Here is a 22,089-nt window from a genome sequence, read left to right as displayed (position 1 = left end):
GACTGAAGCAAAAACTGTGGCAATTTTTGAAATCCTCCAAATACACCCTCCTTTCTTACCTGTGTGTCCTTTTAGGCACATTCCTGCAGGGCTTGCTTCTGTAAGAGGTGGCAGCTATAGAAACCTCCCTTTGATGACTAAAATCTGGGTGAGTACAAGCATGGGTCTTGATCTGAGTCTGCAGCTCATGTCTTGTACTCTGCTCACTAGTGACAGATTCTGCCTGGTAAATGTCATTTAACTGGCTGGAGAGAAAACAGGGTTTAAGAAAAAGCAGGGAAATGGCACCCACGGAATTCAGGGCACAGAGACAGTCTGGGGTGTCTGTGGGAACAGACTGAACAGATAGCCATATGCTAGGGAATGTGCTGGAGCAAAGGGAATTAGGCTGTGTCCCCTTTTATGGGTGGAAAATGCTCAGAAATGTAGTCTGTGTCTAACTCATGCAGATTTTTCAATTGCTATTAAGGATGCAAGTGTGTTCCTTGTGTTCCCAATATAGACTCTTGGAAATGGCTCCCACAGTCGTTCAAATGAAAAGGGTTATCAAAAACACTTTCATCTCCTTCAACTGGTCTCACCTGCTGTGGATTGCACTAGACGACCCTTAGAGTTCCCTTCCAACCCAAATTATTCTGAATTTGTTTAACAGAACATCACTATGTATATCCCCCTCTCATGGTGCACTAGAATGTACTGAATTGTATGACATGCATGGCACATCAGACACACAATGAGAGAGAGCCTGTAGAGACAAAGGAATCATCATCATGACAGGAATTAAATGTCACATTTGCCTGGCCCAGTCAACATGTTTGACCTCCATAACACTTATTCATTACCACCATGTTTGCCCAAAACAATGTCTTATCCCATGTTAGGAGATGCTCTCAAATAGAGACCCTGTTCTGCCTCACCACTGGAGAGATGAAATCTCAGTCTGGACTAAGAAATATGTTTCTGTTAAATATGTGATCAGCACATTTGCTTAATACTAAAATCCAGCAAGCTAACCCAAGATGCAGCACAATAACAGATATACCATTGAGAATTACTTAAAAGTGGCAAGCTTTTCACTTCATGGTATTTTCACTTTGACTGGTCTTTCCATAGCAAGAAACACAGTAAAATCAAATCAAAGAGTTTATTTGCATAGGAAATAGCAAAAATAGCACCATTGAGAGCTACACAGTAAAGACTTTGTTTAACCCTGGCATTTGTACTTGTTATTTAATTTCATTTTTCAGTAAAGCAGAGGCAAATTTTATCTGCTACTGGGTGAGAAAAGACTCCAAGGCTGGCAAATGCTTATCTCTGGGCTTTAGCCTCAGGGTCTGATTCTGGTCTGGTTATTGACAGCTGTGGCTTCTGCTTGGGCTGGCCAGTTTGGAAGCACCATGCCATATGGTGAATGTGTCAGCAGAGCAGGGTGCCTCTTTCTGACTCCAAAAGAGCAGATGAGATTCCCAAACACATTCAGCACTTAGTGCCTGTGTCAGGTCCATTGCTCCCATCTCTCACTACAAACTGCTTTGTGCAGAAGAGGTTTGAAAATGCAGCTGCTCTGCTGGCTGGCACATACCCAAGGCCTGATCACTTCTCAGATCTGCACTTAGTGGGTGGGCATGGCTTGGTCAGAGGGTTAAACCCACAAATTACCTGTCATGAAGGTCTTTTCTGACTCCATCCCCTTTCTACATTGTCTTTGAATTCTCAGGTTGATTTTGGCAATTTGCTGATAAGGAGAAAAGGCCACTGTCTGGCTTGTTGCTGTCACCCTCAAACACAACTTCTCCCATGTTTCTGAACATCACTTTGCTCTGATCCTTTCATCAAAGACCAACATCCTCCTAGACCAGCCTGCACTATGCACCAGCCCTCTAAGTAACACAACTTGCTAAGTTGTTGTCATAATGGATCAACCAAAACAGTCAATTGGGTCACAGTTAGCTTCCTGAGTTGTTAATACCAGGGGACTTTCTATGCTGCTCTGGCTGATTTTTGGGGGAAGCAGTGGTAGGGAGCTGTGCATGTGCTGACAGTGCACAGGGGATTTGGCATCCTTGACCTGACAGAGGATAACCTTGGAAAGGCATCTCCCTGAGAGAGGTAAGTAAGCTCCATCTCTTGGAAAACTCTCCAGGTACAGAGAGGTTTAGATCTTCTGTGTCATCCCTTTAGGCCTTTACTATGAAATCCCACATGACTCCATGAAAAAGTAGCTCCTATAGAATATTGATTCATTTATCAGCAGAAGAATATTAAACTTAACAGGGATCTTCTGGAAAGCACACACCAGCTGTTCAAAATTGTCCATTGGGAGTTGGATATACTGGACATATCTTTTCCAGCTTTGGTATGACTTTATCTTCCTCTCCTCCATGTGGATGGCAAAATAGCACCAACAATCCTGTGCCTGTGTGTCACAGTTAATGCCCCAGGCTGCAGGATTTGATTTCAGTTGGAAAGGTGAGGGATAAAGCTTTGGAAAGAATCAATCAGATAACAGATAAAAAATTTGGCATTGGAATGGTTTTGCATAAACAGTCATGGAAGACATTGCTATTATATGCTTTTCAAAAGAGGAAAAAAAACCCCACTTATTTTTAGCATTTTAATATGCCCTGATGTTAGAGAAAACAAACAAAAAATAAGTTCACATATCACATCAAAGATAATAATAATAATAATTATAATTCATAAAAATAATCTGACCGACCGGCAGCATTTGTTGGCTTTAGAAGGCCTCCCGCAAAAGAAACACAGCTGAAGACATTGGAGAGCTCTTGGCAGGTGTGAGGAATTCAAGTTTTCAAAACAAGTCTGGGGTGCTCCCTGCAGGCTATGGCCCTTTGACATTGGGGGGCCGGGCAGCCAGGCTTGCATAGTAAGCGCACTGAGAGGGGTCACACTGTCCACTGGCTCCTGGGGGGCCCTGGGCACCTGCCAGACCCGGCACACCAGCTTCACCTGGAGGGCCAGGGGGTCCTGGCATCCCATCTTTGGCATAGCCAGGCTCCCCTGGGAGGCCTGAAAAAGAAACAAAATGCCCTTGGTGAGAGGCACCAGAGTGACACCCCCAGCGTGCAGAACTCAGGAGATGGCTTTGCTGCCAAACTGGGATGCAGACAGCAGCTTCCACAGGTTTGGACTTGGCTAGGATCAAGGTATAACCAGAGTGTCTTCTCTGAAATAAAGATTTCCACTCCCTACGGCAACCTTGGGATGCTCAGCTCTGATATGGCTGCTCTTCCTCTATCTCCCTGCTGAAGTCTTGGAGCTGCATGAGACAGCTAATGACACAGTCCTCAGAGAGAGGAGGTGAGAATGGGAAAGTGGAGGCAAGAGCCAGCCTGGGGAGATAACTCACTGGTGCAGAGCATAGTGGGCACATTGTTATTTGAAGGTAATGCAAGGCCAGTCTGCCAAATGCAGACCATGGGGTTATGAGGGCTTCTCATAGTTCCTTCCCCAAGAAAGCAGTGAAGGCAAAATTGATCAATGGTTCCTAATTTCAGAATGCAGACAAACTGTATTTGCTGCTGCTTTGTCAGTAACAGTAAAGCAGAAGCTGTATCCCCAAGGCACAGGTGTTCAATATGACCTTTTATAACATCTGAAAATGCCTGAACCTCTGAGTTCAGTTTGGTCACAGGAAGATCCTTCCAAGGACAGAGAAAACACTTCATAGTGCATCTAATAATTAAAGCTTCACTTTGGATTTGATCCAAAGGTCAATTAACTTAGGTGTAACTGAGATGGTTCATTGTACTCATTCACCAGGCTGAGGAAATAAAGGTGACCAGATATGATGTTAGTGATACAGTTCTTCCCTTTGGGCCACATCCTACAGAAATCCTGTATGTTGTTTTTATGTCATCCTGATCATGTCTCTAGAGATCTCTCACAGAGATCTGTGTCCTGGTAGTGGCTCTAAGTGATGTGTTTTGTGGGGTGTTCTGGATAACACACCTGGAATTCCTGGAGGACCCATTTCCCCTCGTTGGCCAATGCCAGTGTCTCCTTTCTCACCCTTTGCTCCTCTTTCTCCTGTAGAGGGGGAAAGAAAAAATATGAATTGATGAAAGTGGTCTACAGAATTAAACACTACTATATGTCTTTCATTGACACTGAAGCCAATATATTTGGTAAAACCAGTTCCTAATTGTGGGCAATCCTCTGAGAGGGGACATTTAGTGGGAATGAAGACTTGCCCCACTCTAGTTCTGCTAGAGGTGGAACACACCAGTCATATCCAACACCTCTGGTCCAACAGACTGAGGTCACGTTCAACACCTGCATTTTGAGGACAATTTATAAGCTACTAAAAGGAAAGGTGGATGCCAAAATGGAGTGGACATCCTTTTATTGGACTGCCCCAACACACCAAGTTTCACTCACCTTTGGGACCAATGGGTCCAGGTGGCCCTTCAGACCCAGTCTGCCCAGGCCGGCCAGGCTCTCCTGGAGGGCCAGTTCTTCCTGGGAGTCCTTCCTTCCCAGGGGGACCAGGAGGTCCTGGCCTGCCATGGGATGCTTTTACCTGTGCAGGCTGTATCTGAGCCAGGATATAGGGTAACTTTGCTGTGAAGAAAGGGAAATGAGTTTGTTAGACTAGAAGGACTATGCTCCAAGAGATGGAGAGTCAGAAGCAGGGGCCCAGTAAAGTCCAAGTACTGTCAATCACAGATCAATTTTCCAGGGCCACTCATTTTTGTCCCCTCCATAATCCATGATTGTGACTCCCTGATCCTCTCTAAATTATTTAAATCTCATTTCCTGGTAGCCTTAAATTTCTCTTAAATTTCATACTTTATGAAAAACTTTTCTGTCATCCTCTGCTCCTTGTTCTCCAAGAATCTGAAATATTCCTTCCTTTAGTTGGCACCCTGTTAAACTGGGACCACTGCTGATGTGAAAAGGAGAGCCTTTTCCTACTGCTTCTATTACACAGAGATGCTACATGGCTGGTCTGTAGGGAGAAAGCTTTTCTTGTTCCAGGCTGTTCCAGGCAGGTACACACTGCCCACCATTTCAGTGCTAAGACCCTGAACAACCATGTTGGTTTTGCTGGGGTGGAGCTAATTTTCTTCCCAGTGGCTGGTATGGGGCTGTGTTTTGGATTTGTGTTGATAATACAGAGATGTTTTTGTTATTGCTGAGCAGGGCCTACACAGAGCCAAGGCCTTTTCTGCTTTTCCATGGCCACACTGGGGAGGAAATTAGGGGACCAGAGGAGATTGTGGAGAGAAACAGCCAGAACAGGTGACCCAAACTGACCAAAGGAATATTCCAGACCATGTGACATCATGACAAATACAAATATAAATACAATACAGAGATGTTTTTGTTATTGCTGAGCAGGGCATACACAGAGCCAAGGCCTTTTCTGCTTTTCCATGGCCACACTGGGGAGGAACCTGGGGGAGCAGGGGAGGTTGGGAAGAGAAACAGCCACAACAGGTGACCCAAACTGACCAAAGGGATATTCCAGACCATGTGACATCATGCTCAGTATATAAAGGGAGGGAAGGAAGGAGGAAGGGGGGCACATTTGCAGTGATGGTGTTTTTCTTCCCAAGTAACCATTACCTGTGATGGGGCCCTGCTCTCCTGGAGATGGCAGAACCCTGCCTGCCCATGGGAGGCATGGAATTAATTCCTTGCTTTGTTTTGCTTCTGGGCACAGTTTTTGCTTTCCCTATTAAACTGTCTTTATCTCAAGCCATGAGTTTTCAGCTTTTACTCTTCTGATTCTCTCTGATCCTGCAGGTGGGGGAATGAGTGAGCAGCTGTGTGAGCCTTGGCTGCTGGCTGGGGTTACACCATGACAACCCTGAGAGCTCATAAAACACTCAGCATCACATAAACATCTTACAGAAGAGAGGGAGAAGAGCATTCTATCATCTTTTCATTGATCTTAAATGCTTTCAGACTGGTATGAAAATACTGAAGACTGAGAAATAATTACCCCATTCACCTGTGATCTTTAGAATAAAATGCCTGCAGCTGTGTTCCAGTGGGGTCATGAGCTGTGGGAGGACTACAGCTCTGCATCTCACTGTCAATGGGACCAGTAGTGGTCTGCAATTCACATACTTTGAGATAAACAGCAGCCCATATCCCCTCCAGCCCCTCTTCTCATACTGATGAGTATCAAAAGTCACAGGCAAAAATCAGGAACATTTCTTCTCCAGCTGGGACCTCAAAAGAAAGTTTACAATCTACTCTGATTACTTGCTGTGCTATTGCTGGGAAACTGTGTGTAAAACACGTTTCATTTCATGCATCTTCCAAGCAAGCTTGCTGCAATACTACCTTGCTTAAGAGGAGAGGCTCAGGTGCCAGCACAGTTATGCAAAGCATAATTCATATTCTTAGATCCAACTTCTGGATTCTTGGTACTGTTTGCTTACCATCTAGCTGCTTGGATAACTCCTCTTGGATGAGTCTCCTCAAAGTCTCTAGAGATGGGGGCTCTCCCTGAAGAGTCAAAATCACAGAGATGAGAGTAGATAACCACAGTCAAGGGATCAGATAGTTATAGGACAAGGGGAACAGTTTTTAACTGAAAGAGGAATGATTTAGATTAGATGTTAGGAAGAAATTCTTCACCATGGGGGTGGTAAGGCACAGAAATGGGTTGCTCTGAGAAACTGTGGATGCAGCAGCCCTGGAAGTGTTCAAGGCAAGTTGGGTGGGCTTTGGAGCAGCCTCATCTAGTGGGTGGCATCCCTGTTTATGCTGGGTGGGTCTTTAAGGTCCCTTCAACCCAAAACACTCTGGTTCTACAATGTGCAAACTAAGCCATCCACAAAGCGCTCAGCAGGTCACAGAGGGCTGGAGAATCTGCCTAAAAGAGGAATGTAAAGGGACTTAAAACAATCACAGAATCAATTAGGCTGGAAAAGACCTCTGAGATCATGAAGTCCAGCCTTTGACTGAACACCACCATATCAAATAAACCATGGCACTGAGTCTTTCCTTAAACTTCTCCAGGGACAGTGATGTCCACCACTTCCCTGGGCACCCCATTCCAATATCTAATTATACTTTCTGTGAAGAATTTATTCATAGTGTCCAAAATAAACCTCCCTGGCATAGTTTTAGACTATGTCCTCTTGTCCTATCAGTAGCTGTCTGGGAGAAGAGACTGAACCTCATGTGGTTAGATCTTTCTCTTAGGCAGTTACTGAGCAATAAAATCTCCCTTGAGCCTCCCTTTCTCCAAGATGAACAACACCACCACCCTCACTCTTCACAGGAGTTGGGCTCCAGACTTTTCACCACCTCTGTTCCCTTCTCTGGAACTGCTCCAGAACCTTAATGTCCTTCCTCAAATAAGGAACCCAAAACTGGACACAGAATATAAGGTGTGCCCTCCCCAGTGCCCAGCACAGAGGGACAATCCCTGCCCTGGTCCTGCTGGCCATGCTAGTGCTGACACAGAAGGACAGGAGGCCACTGGCCACCTTGCCCACCTGGGCACATCTCAGCTCACATTTGGCTGCTGTTGGCCAGCACCCCCAGGCTGTTCCCACTGGGCAGCTTTGCAGCCACTCCACCCCCAGCCGGGGGCACTGCAGGGCATTGTTGGGACACAGGGGCAAGACCATGCCTTGGTCTTCTTGAACCTCATCCTGCTGCACTCACACCATCAATCCAGCCTGTCCACATGCCCCTGCAGAACCTTCCTACTCTCCAGCACATAGACACTCTCAGCCACCTTGGTGTCATCACAAATTTACTACTGAAGGTGCCCTCGATGCTCACGCCCACATCAGCAGGACAGACACTGAACAGGACTGGGCACAGGGGACACCGCCAGTGACAGGGCACCAACTGCATGGGACACCATTCCCACCACTCTCTGGACAAGGCCATCCTGACATCCTGAACCCAGCAGAGTGCCCCTGCACAAGCCCTGGGCTGATGGATTTTCCAGGACTGTGCTGTGGGAGACAGAGTCAAAAGCATTCTCAGTTTCCAGGCTGCTGCCAAACCATGGGCTCAGTGGTTTATGCAGGGAGCCTGGTCTGAGGGCACTGGGTGCAGCACTGTTCCCATCTCCATCCTTTAGAAATCTCCTTCCTATGCACTCGTAGGACAAGTTGTAGAAAGCACATCAGGAGAATCTCTGCCCTACCAGATCACAGTGGAGATCCCATGTTCTTTTTCATCATGGCACATTTCCTTACAGAGAGATGTACATGTGCCCCAAAGGTTCTAATGTTGGCTGTCAACTTGCTAAAAACAGTGGTATTGGATGCATCCCCTGCCAACAAACCTTATCTCAGGAAACAGAAGCCAGTTTATGCAGATGCATTATTCTTCCAAACCAGTACAAGTTCTTGCCTGATTTCAGGCTGTTGAAGGGAGACAGGGGATGTGGCTGCCTGGCCTTGGCCTCCTACCCAGCCCCCAAGGCACAGAATCTTTCATCCTTTCTCGTAGTCCATTTGTGCTGCTGTTGTTTTTGTACTGCTGCAATAGCTGTGAAAACTCAAAGTAATGTGAACAATGACTCTGGATGATGCAACTAAAAAATTATGAAAGCATTTTTGATAGGTGGAAGAACTTTTTAGAGTGCGGCTTTCCAAGTAACTAATTTTTAAAAAAAGGTTTTAGGGTAGCCAGGCTCTTGCCTTTGCAAAAACTCAAAAGAAAATTGTAACTACATTTAAGCAGTAAACCATTTTCAAGCAGTAGGATCAAATATTTTCTTTTATAAATCAGAAAGTGAGATGTTCTTCTTGAAATATGCTTTTCATTTTTTGTGGCTAAAATGATTCTTCTGTCAGTTTTGAAGATACTTCTGGTCAACCTAAAGACTGCATTCTTTTGTGTATCAGCTGCTTGCAAAAGTGTTGCTTTTGCCTCACACTTCCTCTGTTAACATACAAGGATGGAGTTTGTGTCCTCTATATTTATGAAAACCTAGAGAGCTCTTCTGAATCAGAAGTTATTCTTCATTAAAAAATGAGATTTTATTAAAAAGCTAAGTGACATTTCGCTTTTAATCAACAGCATTGCTGATAAGTACAGAGTTGGTCTATTTGCTGCCTCCTTCCTGACACAAATTTTGCATGAGAAAAAGATGTGTCGCTGGTGACAAAAGAAACAATTTTCTCATGAAGTACTAAGCATTTTTGATGGCTCTTGGTATATATCCCAGTAAGTAAACATAATTATGGAGCATACTTTAAAGGCTTACAAATTATCTTTTCAAATTTTAACCTATTAGTTAAATTAAGTTTCCATGACTATCACTTGATTTCACACACAAAGAAATGCTTTGTCTAAAATTTAGTCAGCTTTTACATCAGAGATTATTCTCTATTCTCCTCTGAGATGGTCTCCATCCTCAGGATGGGTACAGTGGCTTCACTGCTGTTGATAAGTTTTTCTCACTCTGCAACATAAACCACTCTCAGATATTCTCAGTAGTGAGATTGTTTCCCAGCAGGGGGGAGGAAAAAAAAAAAAGAGGGAGAATATGAAACAAAAGTAGTATTTGATGAATTTTGATGAGCTGACTACAGGATTTCCAGGAATAGAGCAGTGACCTTTCCACAGCTCAACATTTTGTCTCTCCTAACAACCAGAAGCAGAGGAAGGTGTTAGTCCTCTTTGCTACACATTACTGCCCTTATAGAAAGAATCTTTTTTAGACTCCAGTGCCATGGCCACCATCACAGGACCTGATTTAGGTATTTAGGGGAAAAAGGTCTCAGCAACTGACCATGCTGACTGTGGGTCTGGATTATTTAGCTCCCCTGAAGTGCAAGTCAACACCCCCACAAGCCTTTCCCAACTTCCATCCATGGAGGTATCCAAGGTCAGGCTGGACAGAGCTAGGAGCAGCCTGGTCGAGTGGAAGGTGTTCCTGTCCATGGCAGGGGGCTGGAACTTGATGCTCTTTAAGGTTTCTTCTAACCCAAGCCACTCTATGATGCCATGATTCCCTGAGATGTGCTCCAGCTCCCCTTTATGGGTATCAAGAGGTAAAAGCACTGCCTCCCCTTATAACACACTCCTGCCCCAGTTTCTGTCAGCCTCAGTGTACTCTGGCAGGAAAATTACTGTACAGAGCCTTTCTCTGCAGCCTCACCCTTGGTCCTGGAAATCCTGGCTGTCCTGGAGGCCCAGGAGGTCCAACTTGCCCAGTGTCCCCTGGAGGCCCGTGGGGACCCATCAGCCCTGGATGGCCCTTGTGACCAGGTATCCCAGGATCACCTGGAGGACCTTTTTCTCCTCGAGGGCCTTTTTCACCTTTGATGCCAGGCTCACCCTAAGTGAAAAGAAGGACGTTACCACCACAAAATAAGAGGCAAACTTCTGATTTCCAAACACAGAGAAACGCTCACAGCTGAGCTGGCAAAGTCACTGAGTACAACATCTGGTGCACTACAAATGATCCACAAATTATCAGTGATGGAGAATGACTAAAGAGAGACCTGGGAGACTGGGAAACACTGGCTTCAGTTTTAAATGACCTCTGCCCCCAGCCCCTAACTCAAAATAGCTCTTTATTTCAACACCATGAAATAACTAGTAATATTCTGCAATTTACCCTCTCTCCTTTGGAGCCAATTGCACCCTGTTTCCCTGGTGTGCCCTGCAACAAAATAAAGGTAAACATAAAAGAACCATCCATAATAAGAGGAAATAATGAAACACATGCCTTTGTAATGATTCCTGTGACCCCAGGAAAATTTATTTCCATAAGAACTCCACAGTTTCCTGAGTTTTCCCTTTTGATCTCAATTATCAACATTAGAAAAAAATAAACAAACAAAAACTCAAACAAAGAAATTAAAACCAAAAACAAACAAACAAACAAACAAAAAAAGAAATAAAACAAACAAACAAACAAAAAAACAAAACGAAAAAACCATGACTAACAGGTTGAGGGAGGTGATTCTCCCCCTCCTCCTCTTTGGTGAGACCCCACCTGGAGTGCTGTGTCTAGTTCTGGTGCCAGAATACAAGCAAGGTCATGAACCTGTTGGAGCAAGTTCAGATGGGGCCACAAAGATGCCCAGAGGGCTGGGGCACCTCTGCTGTGGATTCAGGCTGAGAGAGCTGGGATTGTTCAGCCAGAAGGAGAGAAGGTTCTGGGGGAACCTTAGAGTCCCTTCAGTAGTAAAAGGGGGTTTATAGGAAAAATGGGGATTAATTATTTTTGTCAGGGGCTGTAGTGATAAGAGGAAATGGCCTCACAATCAGAGAGGGTGGTATTTGGTAGAAATTTTTCACTATGAGGGTGGTAAGGCACTGGAGCAGGCTGCCCAGAGTTGTGAATGTCCCATCCTTGGAATGGTTCAAGGTCAGGTTGAATTGAGTGCTGTGCAACTTGGTCTAGTGGAAGGTGTTTCTGCCTCTGGTAGGGTGGGTGGAAATAGATGATATTTAAGATCCCTTATAACCTAAAAAGACCTAATTTGTTGGAACCCTGGCTAACACCCTTGAGGATTTTTTTTTCCCATGACACCAGCCCTATATTGAAACAACTGGGAATTTTACTTACCTCTTTTCCAGGAGGACCTTTCTCTCCTGGCTCTCCCTAAGACACACAGAAAGTGGATTTAGTATCATACTGGAGGAGCTGGAAAAAAGACTCCACCTAATAACCATGTCTAGCTTTGTATTACCAACACAAGTTTTCTTCTACACAGTAGCAGGTTTGCATGATTTTTCCTTATCCTACTGCTATTGGTCATTCCTGGATGGACACATCCTACTATTTGGAAAGCATTTTTTAGTGAATTTGCATCCCATGTAAACATAAATACCAGGAATTAATTTCTAACAAACCAGCTGAGGGCAGATATTTCACTAAAAGTGTGTTCCTACTTTCAATACATTTTGTTCCTCTTTCTTACCAACAATTCCCAAAGCTCCATACAGTTTATATGGTCTTGTTTAACTTAAGGAGCACCAGCATTATACCCAGAAGTGTCTGAAGATGTAAATGAAGTACATTTTGTAGGCAGAAGTACCATCTTGTATTAGACCAGCTGGAAAAACATATACAGAGGATAAAGGAATTTTAAGCCTAATGCTCACCTGTCTTTCAGAATGATATTAAATAATAATATTTTGAATAAGTACCCTCGTATAATTATTTATATATATCTATCTCAATTATTTTCTTTGCATTTATAATGTGATAATTAGACAATAGTTTCCATTTTAGTATTTCAATTAAAAGAAATACAACTGCTGTCCTGAACTGCAGATAAAGCAAAATGAACATTAAATTAGTTGTTGCTCAAATCCTTGCCTTTCTCATATCATGTATAGGAAAAATAATCTTTCTAAATCTGTTTGCAGCCAACACACAGGATCATCTCTATAACATGCATGCAGGTGGTATTTTCCCCTGGAAACATAACATGTGTTAGCATCCATAACGTGTCCATGAGGAATGGAATTGATCAGAGATGTGTGATTCAAATTAGGCTGCATTAAATTCACTTGAGTTTTCCTTAGGGCCACTTCAGTTTTAAATGGTCACATGTTTGCTGCTTAAAATTAATTAGAAATATTTCTTTCTTCTCTTTTCATCCAAAAGCTCCCTTTCAAATTATAAAACAAAATATTAAAAAATACAGAAGGAAAAAAGAACCATCCTGTGGAAGATGCAGCTCTGCTAGAGAAACACAAAAATCTTTAAATTTCATTTTTTGTCACAACAAATCTAGAAATAAAAAAATTACCTAGCATTCACTTTTCCATCCTTCCAGTGGAATTTACATCTTTTACTCACCTTGAAAGGTCTAAAGATATTGGATTCTGAGGCTATATTGTCATGGGTATAGGTTTATTATTTATTATTTTAGATCACTTTGGGAATTTTATGAATGCTTTAATTGCAATGTACCTCTGTTGCTGGCAACAAAGGAATTTCCCTCAGAATAGCAAATATCAGAAATACCTGTATTATTCTCAGCACTCACAATCTCCCTGTTTAGTCCATCAAAGTTTCATGCAGAGGTGTAGTCTGAGAATTAAATACCCCATACTTGTATTAAGAAGACTATTGAAGCAGTCTGATTAATATACACATTATCAGGGATGACTGGTACCAGCTCCATACATGAAATTATGGTTTTTCACCCATATGAAAAATGCTATTTTTTCAGTCCAGTTTCCTTTGGAAGCAAAATTATACAGCTTCTGGATTTGCCAGATCTCCTGCTTATGGGTTTTTTCTTCTTTTTTTACCTAACTGAAGATGACCATGTCCCATCTCCTGTCTAACATTTAAAATCAGGTAAAGAGAGGATCTAATCCATCCCCAGACATACTTACAGGTGGTCCTCTGGGTCCTATAAAGCCAGGGAGTCCTGGACTGCCAGTTTCTCCTTTATTTCCCTTGGGACCCTTAGGATAGAAATGAGACAGACAGTAGCAGACCTTTCCCCAACACCTCTGTCCCAGAGCATTCATTTAGAGAACTGGAACTGGGAAATTTCACTTTAGCAGCAGGACTCCCAGCACTGACAAGGAAGAACAAAGTATTTCAGGAAAGCAGTTGCAGGCACTGTGGTTGCCTTATAATAAGCTATGCAGGGTCCCTGGGAGAAGATGAAAAGGAGGGGACAATGATGGGAGGGACAGGAGGTGTGTTCTATGGTTGTGGTGTCACATTGTTTATAAAGGTGTTGAGAGTGGAATGCTGTGGTGGGTGATGACAGGGAAACAGTGCAGGTGGTCATACTGCTCCAATCCAGGAATACAACCAACAGGCAGCTACAGGGCTTCTCCTTTGCCTTTATTGCCAGGTTTGATTTATAAAGTATCTGTCTCTCACTTATCTCTTGTGATATTCTGTTAACCTGTCTCTTTTTCCTTGCAGATCAGGGCAGTTGAAATGACAGTTCCTGATACAGAACTTTTCATGCACACTTCTGATGTGGTTTTAAATCTTAGTTTAACCTTTAGTTTCAGAACTTTGTCCCCTACTTTTTTTTTACTCAGAACTTACCCCTTTTTCTTCTTAGAGTAAAACTCATGCCAAGTGAGCACCAATGAGCCTGACAGGCACAAAGCACATGGATTTGGGGTGTGCAACTTGCCCTGGAGACTTCAGGGGCTGGACTGTGTGTGGGCTTAAACATGAGCAAGTGTGAATTGTGATGGGCACTGGCAAACAGAAAATGCAAAAGGAGAAGGCTCTTGGCAGGTTTTACCTTGTGATTACAAGTCAGTAATGGTGAAGGTGGAAAAAAAAACCCCATCCTTATTGCCATGATAAACTTCCTCACCTTCCCTTTTTTCAAAATAGGAATATAAAATATTGGCTTGTCACACCACACTGTGAAGGAAATTAGTGCATCTCAAAATAAATGGATTTATGTACAGCACAAGGAGACACTTCCCATAATAACCTTTATAAAAAGGAGAGGATTCATTTTAATGACAGAGAAAGATAATGATGACATGACTGTCTGTTCTGCTGACCAACACTGTCTCATTGTTTCCCCTTCCTCATCCATCTGACTTTATCCTTTTTCAATCTCCTATGTTATTTTTGGACTCAAAATCCTCTGGAGCAAAGGCTGCTGTTGTGCTGTTTGTGCAGGAAGCTGCCTGTGAGTCCCTGGGTCACATCATATAGGTACTGTGATAACACTATGATGATTAAAATAATAATCCCCACTTGGCATTCACAAGGCATCCCAAAGCCACAGTGACCTGATAAAGACCCAGAAGGTAAAAAAGCAGTGATAGGAACTGGGAACAGGGGTGGGTACAATGAAAAGAAGTTTGAAAAGGCAAGAGCAAGGATCCATGGGGCAAGAAGCAATGACAGCAGTCCCAGGAAGGTAAGAGCTTATGCCAAGGACAAAAAGCCTGTAGCACTTATTTTTGTGATGCAGAAAGGCTGTCAGGCTGCACCACCCTGTCCTCCCCACACAGAAAGGTGGTATTTGCTTCTCTGAGACATCCCTGCAGATGCTTGCTCAGGGCACAAGTCTGTGGTGAGGCTGGGGTGGCTTTATGACTTTGCAAGGGTCACAAAGAGTGAAGTTCTGCTGTAGCTTTTCACATTCCTCCTGCTGTGCCTTTATTTTCCTGTTAATCCCACAGTCCAGCAAGCTGTACTGTCTCCATGGGCAAAGAGAGGGAGGAGTCCTGTATTGCACTGGATGCTACTGGGCACAAGGGCAATATTTGCATGGATTTGCTGAATTCTGAGTGATTTTCAGCAGCAGAACAGAGGGGAAAACACAAAAAACCAACCAAACCACCAGCTCCTCACTGTCCTTCTTACAGCTCTTCATTTCCAAGCTGTTCTTCCCCACAGGATGGCTGCAGGGGAGTTTCATTGTGCTTCCTGATCCTGGTTTACTGCTCTTCCCTCAAGTGCCCGTGAGGATTTTTCTGCTGCCACTATTCCTCATGGCAGCCTGCCAGCTCCCTGAGGCCCTCTCCTTCCTTGTGACAACTCTCTGCTGGCTGCACGCTCTCTGCTTGGCAAAATTAAATCTACTGCTCAAGATGAGGCATGCCAATCTTTTTCTCATGCTAGGCAATCAATCATTTCCATTTGCTGTGAGCACTTAACTTTCACTGGGAAAAGTGATGACCCAGCTAGCATCTCAATTCTAGGAACATAGCCAAGCCCCCTTCAAAGCTGTGGCCAGCCAGTGATTTTCAGATCACCCATCTTCAGACATGGAAACTTCAGCTACACATAATCCACTCCACCTACACTTCATCAGTCACCTCTCCTGGCTGCATGAGTTTCCCTTTGAGGTACTTACTGGGATACCAGCTGGGCCAGGTTCTCCTGCAGATCCAGGCACTCCATTCTTGCCCTGTGTCAAAAGAAAAAAAGATTAGTGATGCTAAAACTAGAAATATTCAGCTACACCTACACCAGGAGGGATTTCTTTAGCATTGCTCAGTCTCCTCTACTGACAGACTGTAAAGTATCTTATTTCCAATTGACCTCACAGCTTCTGAATCCCTGATCTCAGGAAAAAAATTGCTATGTGGACCCAAATCCACAGGCCTGAGAAGGACCAAACCAGCATTTCTTCTGCTTCTCCTTTCCTTCACCCTTGTCCTTATCATATAATCCTTCTGGATGCATGGAGCCACCTCCTCTGGCTGCTCCAAGTCACCTCTGTTCAGACAAGACACTTTTTAACCATCTCAGGCTTCCCCTTTTTTGGGGAATGGAGAGAAACACTTGTTCTAAAACTTGATACTTACCTGACACCAGACAATTCAGAATGAGCCAAATCATCCTTTAAAAGACCTGCTTCTCACAGTTCCTTAAAAAAGCAGCTGAGCTAATCATCCACAAAGTTTGGTGAGATGAATTTTTACACTCCTCTCAACTTAGCTTGCAGAGATGTTTTCCCCTGGATTGGAGTTCACCATAAAGACCAGCCATTGTACTGTCAATATTTAAAATCATGCCTCACACTCCTTTTTAGATAAGAAATAAAGAGGAAGAACAAGAGGAACAAGAGGAATGTCTCCCTCTCCAAATATTTTCACTCATTGCTAGTGTTCTGCAGGGGCATGACATGATATTGAGTGATGCCAACAGTTCAGGAATAATGAGATAAAGTATGAGGTAGAGCATGGAGGTCTCCATATGTTCTTGCAGTCTAATCTAAACTTCAACCCACCCAGTTTGGAGGGACCTGCTGCTCCAACTCCTGGCTTTGCTGAGTCAGCATATTTTCCCCGATCATGCTGTAGAATCTGTTTCACTACCAGGTCTTCCAAGAAGGAAAGGAACTCACTCATTGCAGCACACTAAAGATGTGCCTCAGTTCAGCAACACAGATGTCAATTCAGATTTGATAAGGATTAATTTCTATGACAGAATTTTAAACCCCATGAAATTAATAAAAGTAATTCCTGAGTCATCCCAAATGAGACTTTTTGAAATGTCAGCTAGGTCTCTATTTCTCTACTGAAGCTGTAATAAAATAGTACAGGTGAATAGTATCACAACTGGACCCCACATAACTCAGCCTGGGCACCCACAGTGAGTGTCTGCCTTTGAAAACTGAGACCATGTGAGAAGTGAGTAGGATCCCAGAGGCAGGACTGAAATATGAGTATTTCTGACTCTGCAGTCCTGACAGAATCCATTGAACTGTTCTTCCCACAGAGTCAGCAACCACCAGTCCCTTGCACTATTACAAGTTTTTATCAGTTTCTAGCAATATCAATCTAATTTCTGAAGGGCAAAGTGTTTGAATCAAACATTATCTGAGTCTTCCTAAACTCTCTTCTTTCAAGCCAGAGTTCTGGACTGCAGAACATTCCCACCACACACAATGCCCCATTCCTGGAAGTTTTCAAGGCTGGGCTGGATGGGAGTCTGAGCAAGCTGCTCTAGTGGGTGGCATCCCTTTCCATGGCAAGGGGTTAGAACTACATGATCTTTAGCATTCCTTCCAATCCAAACCATTCCATGAACTACTATGGAGCTCTAGAAATGAGAGAAAACTCACTGGCTGCCCTCGGAGTCCTCGAGGGCCCTGTGGTCCCATGGGACCAGGATCACCCTGAAAGGAAGAAAAGGATTCTGGTGAGTGAGAAAGGTCTGACATGGAGGCAAGTGAACAAACATTTTAAAATGCTCCTGCTAAAATACACTGCTCTCACATATTGGGGGAAACAGGAGTAAAGGAGTCTCATTGCCCCCTTTCAGTTATTTATGAGGAAAACCAACCCCTTGAATTTTAAACACTTACCACTAAATGATGCCTGATTACAGGCAGAAACCACTTCTATCAGGTTATTATCAGATTATTTTAAAGCTGCATTAACTGAAATTTCTCCAGAACTGACAAGTCTATTCTCTCTCTAGGGAGGCTTCAGAGTTGCTTCCATCTCCTCTGAGGGGTTCCTTTTGGTCTGCCTTACATTTTGCTTTGTAGGGTACCATTTACAGCACACCAGTTTCCAGTGACACAGAGGGGTGCACATGAGAAGCCACTTCTCCAGCTCCCATGGCAGTGGCACATCAGCTGCTTGGAACATTGCTCAGCAGCTGCTGCAGCATCCCACGTCAGCTGCACCTCCCAGGACTTTGTTATGTGACTGCACTTGACACTAATTATGCCAGAGAGACTGTTTGTACCATCTTTCTTTCCTCTGAGCTGCAGCAACTTATTCCATAGGCATTTCACAGACTTCAGTGGAGCAATACACTCAGTCAGGTAGAGCTGTGGCAGAGGAAGCGTGACAGAGCCTGGCCTGGTGGGACCTGCAGAGTGAAGCACTGCTCAGAGATGGGTGCCAGAGATGGGTCCATGGCTACCAAGCACAGCCTGGGTTTCACACAGTGCTGCTTTCTCTGCTTATCCAAAGATATATCTGATATTTTTGTGCCAGCAGATGAGCAGTGACAAAGGTCCTCTAATTCTTTGTTTCCCCTAATGATCTTTGCACAAATCATTCCCTGCAGTAATTCACCCTTCACTGAAGTTTCTGCAGCTGTTTCAGATCAGGGTCACTGTGAATTAAAATTTTCATTTGTCAGGGAGAAGGAGATTCATTTCTGCTCAAAATGGTGCACTTACATCCTTCCCTGGTGGCCCCTCACGACCAGCAGGACCCATCACACCTGGCTCCCCCTGAAATTCAGCAAAAAAGGAAGAGAGATCAGCTCAAGGTCAAATTCAGACCAGTATCACCCCTATATGTAGTATGGGGTTTCTGCAATGTGTGACTGAGCTCAGAGAAAACTTTAAAGCCAACAAGAGCCTCGTTCATCTTATATGACATGCAGCTTATAAAAATAACTCAGAAACATCTCCTGTAAGTGATGCACAAGACATTGCTCTGCTTTCCAGCAAATTATTTGCTACTGTTACTGCAGGCACTGAAAACAAACCGACACATTCATGATACAGAAGTCATTATAATGAGAAAGAGATGAGGAACTCCAGTACTGGATTTTTCATATAAGCTTCTCCAAGTAGAGAATTTTATTTTCCTGTAAAAAAGGCATGAATTAGATTAAAGAACATTCAGTTTTGTATTACCCCTTTTACACCAAGGAGCTCCACACAGAGTGCAGAACAACTTTTCACGCAGGACTTGAGGTTTGGGTTTTATGACCCACAGGCAACTAAGTCAAAAGGAGATTTCTATTCACTTTTCTGTAAGTTTAGTACTTGAACTTTTTGCACGTCTTCAGCATTTGTGGAGGAAAGCTAGTACTTGTCCAAAAAGTACAGTAGGGGTCCTCACTTTGCCAGCATTTTTACCAGAAGGATGTGGTATGGAGGCATCCTTGAGACTTCTTGACAAAGGACTATACCAAAGGGAGCATGAGAGGATGCAGCTCTACCAGCTGCCTCACCTTCCCCAGAAACAGAAGTTCAGCAGAGGGATTGAGGACAGCTGCTGTCATTTTTGTGCCATAGATATGGCCCATAGTTGAAAACAGCCACATGAAACACTGTCATCATTTTTACCTACTGCTTCAGAAAGGGCAACTTCAACTCCCACAATCTTTCTCCAAAGGATTGTGCATGAGGTACCTGTTACTTACCCGGGGACCTGGGGGACCTGTATCTCCTCTCTGTCCTTTGAAACCCTACACAAGGGAATGAAATCAATAATTATCCATCACTCTGATGCAGGAAACACTAAGAAAACTCTAGCTTGAATGTTTATTTAATAACCTTTCCAGTTTTGCCAAAAGTTACTAGGGACTGGTCAGTATGGAGCAGCTGCCCCAGTGTAATAAGAGTAATAAGAGTAGTAAGAGTAAATAAGAGTAATAAGGCAGGGCTGCATCACAGGAAAAGCTTCCCATAGCTCCTTAAGGCTGTGGTCTGTATATCCCTGCTGTGTCCAGCCAGTATATTATTTAACCCTAGACTTTACTGTCCCCATCTTTCAGAGGATGTGTAACAGAACACAAGGGCTACAGCTGTGACCTGGTGGAGGGGTGTCACGAGGTTACATGCTTTAATTTCTGGACAAGGGATTTACTCTTCTCCATGTGTGAAGGATTCAGAAATGTCTGTGTTCTATTTTTGTTGTTTGTTTATGTATTTTATTTTGTCACAATGCCATGACTGGTTATCTATTTGCATCAGTGAAGAGCCCCACTTGCCCAAGAAATGCTCCCTGGCTGCAGGACAGGGTTGAGGTGGAACCCTGCAGAGCACCCACCGGCAATCCTCTGGCTCCCTCCCGGCCTGGGAGCCCTTGTTCTCCAGGCTTTCCCTGTGGGAAACAATAATGCTCATGTTAGAGACAGCCAGATCCATCTCACTGCTGCTGAAAACTTCCCACTCCTCTCCCTTAGACATAACACCACTGAGAACTTTGAGTGCCCAGGGTTTGTCCAGCAGAGTCTGAGTTTGCAAGGAGAACAGCAGTGACAGACATTCCCAAACACCTCAACCTGCACTGTCACCACACTCCGAGGTCCTGAGGTATTTCACAGCTCTGGACTGCTGCACATTTGCAGTGTCAGAGCTGCACCAACACCTAAGCAGCACATGCAAAAAAGCATCTGCACATAGAAATGGAGTGGTTTGGTGCAAACACAAACTATCTGCAGCTTCTGTGACAGGAACTCCTCTACTTAGCAGTTGTCCTAATGCCTGGGAACTTGGCTGTTCCCAGAACAACCAAGTCCCACTTGACAAGTCACAGAAAGAGGCTGGCAATGCCTGATACCTGAAGCACATTCTTCATGTAACACACACAGTTGCAAGAAATAACATTCACTGCCAAATTTACTAACATTGCCTTTTAGCTGACAACTTCATGGCTCAGCTTTTTTCCCCTCAGCCAATGCAAGTATAGACTAAGTACAGAAAATCAAATATAAACTCTCTAATTCTGGCCAACAGAGCTGTTTCAAAGCAATCCAGAAAAAAGCTTCTTTAAAGACTCCTCCTCTAAACTTTTTATGCCCCATAAACTTCTATCAAAAGGATGGATCACTAGGTTTAATGTTACAAGACAACCTTCTTTCTCTGCAGTGTTTAAGACAGCTGTAAAAGTGGAGTCACGAAGTTTTAGTGTATTATGGTAGTTGTAAAAGAACCCAGTTTCTTTTCAAGACTGCTCATGTGTCATGCCTATAAATCACTCAAGACAATACAGTCCTTCTGGTGTTAAAAACAGATGTGCAAACAGGCTCCTTGCTCCCCCTCAGGAGTCCAGATAGGCAACTCCAAAACAGCAACTGGATGCAGCTTCTGATTGCCTGAGCAAAACAGTTTTAAATTACATTACCGGCTCCCCCAGAGATCCTGGTTTGCCATCCTTGCCATCGTTCCCAGCAATGCCCTGTTAAATGAAATGCAAAACAGGGTAAAAGGAATCAATAAGGAAGATTGGTGGGGGTTTTGTCAGTGTGAAAACTCTGCTCATCATGACATGCTCCTGTTTGTCTAAATCTCCAAAACCCTCCCTACTTCTACAGTTCAGTCCTAAACCTCTCCCTGCCACACCCCTGTAACTGCATAACCTCTTTCCCTTTCTAAGATGACAATATTTCCCTTTCCAGCAAGGGGAGCACTCCAACAGTCTTAAATCAGGATTCTAAAACCAACTGTTATAAATCATTATAATGGCACTATCTCCATTCAGGTAGGCTACTTGACAGAAGAATTATCTCTGACTCTATGAGATTTATGAGATTAAAAAACTCCCAAAATGTTGTACTGTTACACTTTCCAGAAGAGATGAGTCTATGCTCAAGATGCACTTGAACTTGAGTCAGTGCAAAGGAATCATTTTGACTGTGGATTCAGATAAAGTCAATGTCCCAGTCTCTGAATCCCTTACACTGGAGTTATAAGTTGATTTTTGTGCTCTGTATAAGAGTATTTCTTCCAATGAGAAGACAGGCAAGGAACAGTCCTGATTCAGATTGTTATTAACATTTTGCTTTAAAGTGATCAAATACAGCATCCACAATATCCCAGAAGAAGGACATTGCCTCAGCATGACAGACCTGCTACAGAGCATGCATGGCTCTCAAAGCACCCCAGAAGTGTCACCTCTTTGTTTTACATACCTATGTGTGCATGAATAATTTAATGTACTTAATTAGAAGGAGCTGAATCACAC

At 43.6% G+C, this 22,089-nt stretch overlaps 1 protein-coding gene across 1 annotated transcript in view; it reads right to left on the bottom strand.

Annotated features, from left to right (window-relative positions):
- Positions 1-1,216: 1,216 nt before the first annotated feature.
- COL22A1 (collagen type XXII alpha 1 chain) overlaps positions 1,217-22,089 on the bottom strand; it is a 218,091-nt gene continuing 197,218 nt past the window's right edge. The window contains exons 51-64 of the mRNA XM_056485694.1: positions 21,250-21,303; positions 20,173-20,226; positions 19,544-19,588; positions 18,567-18,620; positions 17,493-17,546; positions 15,777-15,830; positions 13,318-13,389; positions 11,531-11,566; positions 10,574-10,618; positions 10,112-10,291; positions 6,417-6,483; positions 4,402-4,584; positions 3,973-4,050; positions 1,217-3,030 (exon numbers count right to left, since the gene is read on the bottom strand). Of these exons, the coding sequence (XP_056341669.1) occupies positions 2,843-3,030; positions 3,973-4,050; positions 4,402-4,584; positions 6,417-6,483; positions 10,112-10,291; positions 10,574-10,618; positions 11,531-11,566; positions 13,318-13,389; positions 15,777-15,830; positions 17,493-17,546; positions 18,567-18,620; positions 19,544-19,588; positions 20,173-20,226; positions 21,250-21,303 (1,164 nt within the window). The 3' untranslated portion in view covers positions 1,217-2,842. The remainder of the gene's footprint in view (positions 3,031-3,972; positions 4,051-4,401; positions 4,585-6,416; positions 6,484-10,111; positions 10,292-10,573; positions 10,619-11,530; positions 11,567-13,317; positions 13,390-15,776; positions 15,831-17,492; positions 17,547-18,566; positions 18,621-19,543; positions 19,589-20,172; positions 20,227-21,249; positions 21,304-22,089) is intronic.

Source organism: Oenanthe melanoleuca, chromosome 2, assembly GCF_029582105.1.
Source record: "Oenanthe melanoleuca isolate GR-GAL-2019-014 chromosome 2, OMel1.0, whole genome shotgun sequence".
In the NCBI taxonomy this organism is placed as follows: domain Eukaryota; kingdom Metazoa; phylum Chordata; class Aves; order Passeriformes; family Muscicapidae; genus Oenanthe; species Oenanthe melanoleuca.
The sequence above is the reverse complement of the archived record's forward strand: the minus strand, read 5'-3'. Positions and strand labels throughout refer to the sequence as shown.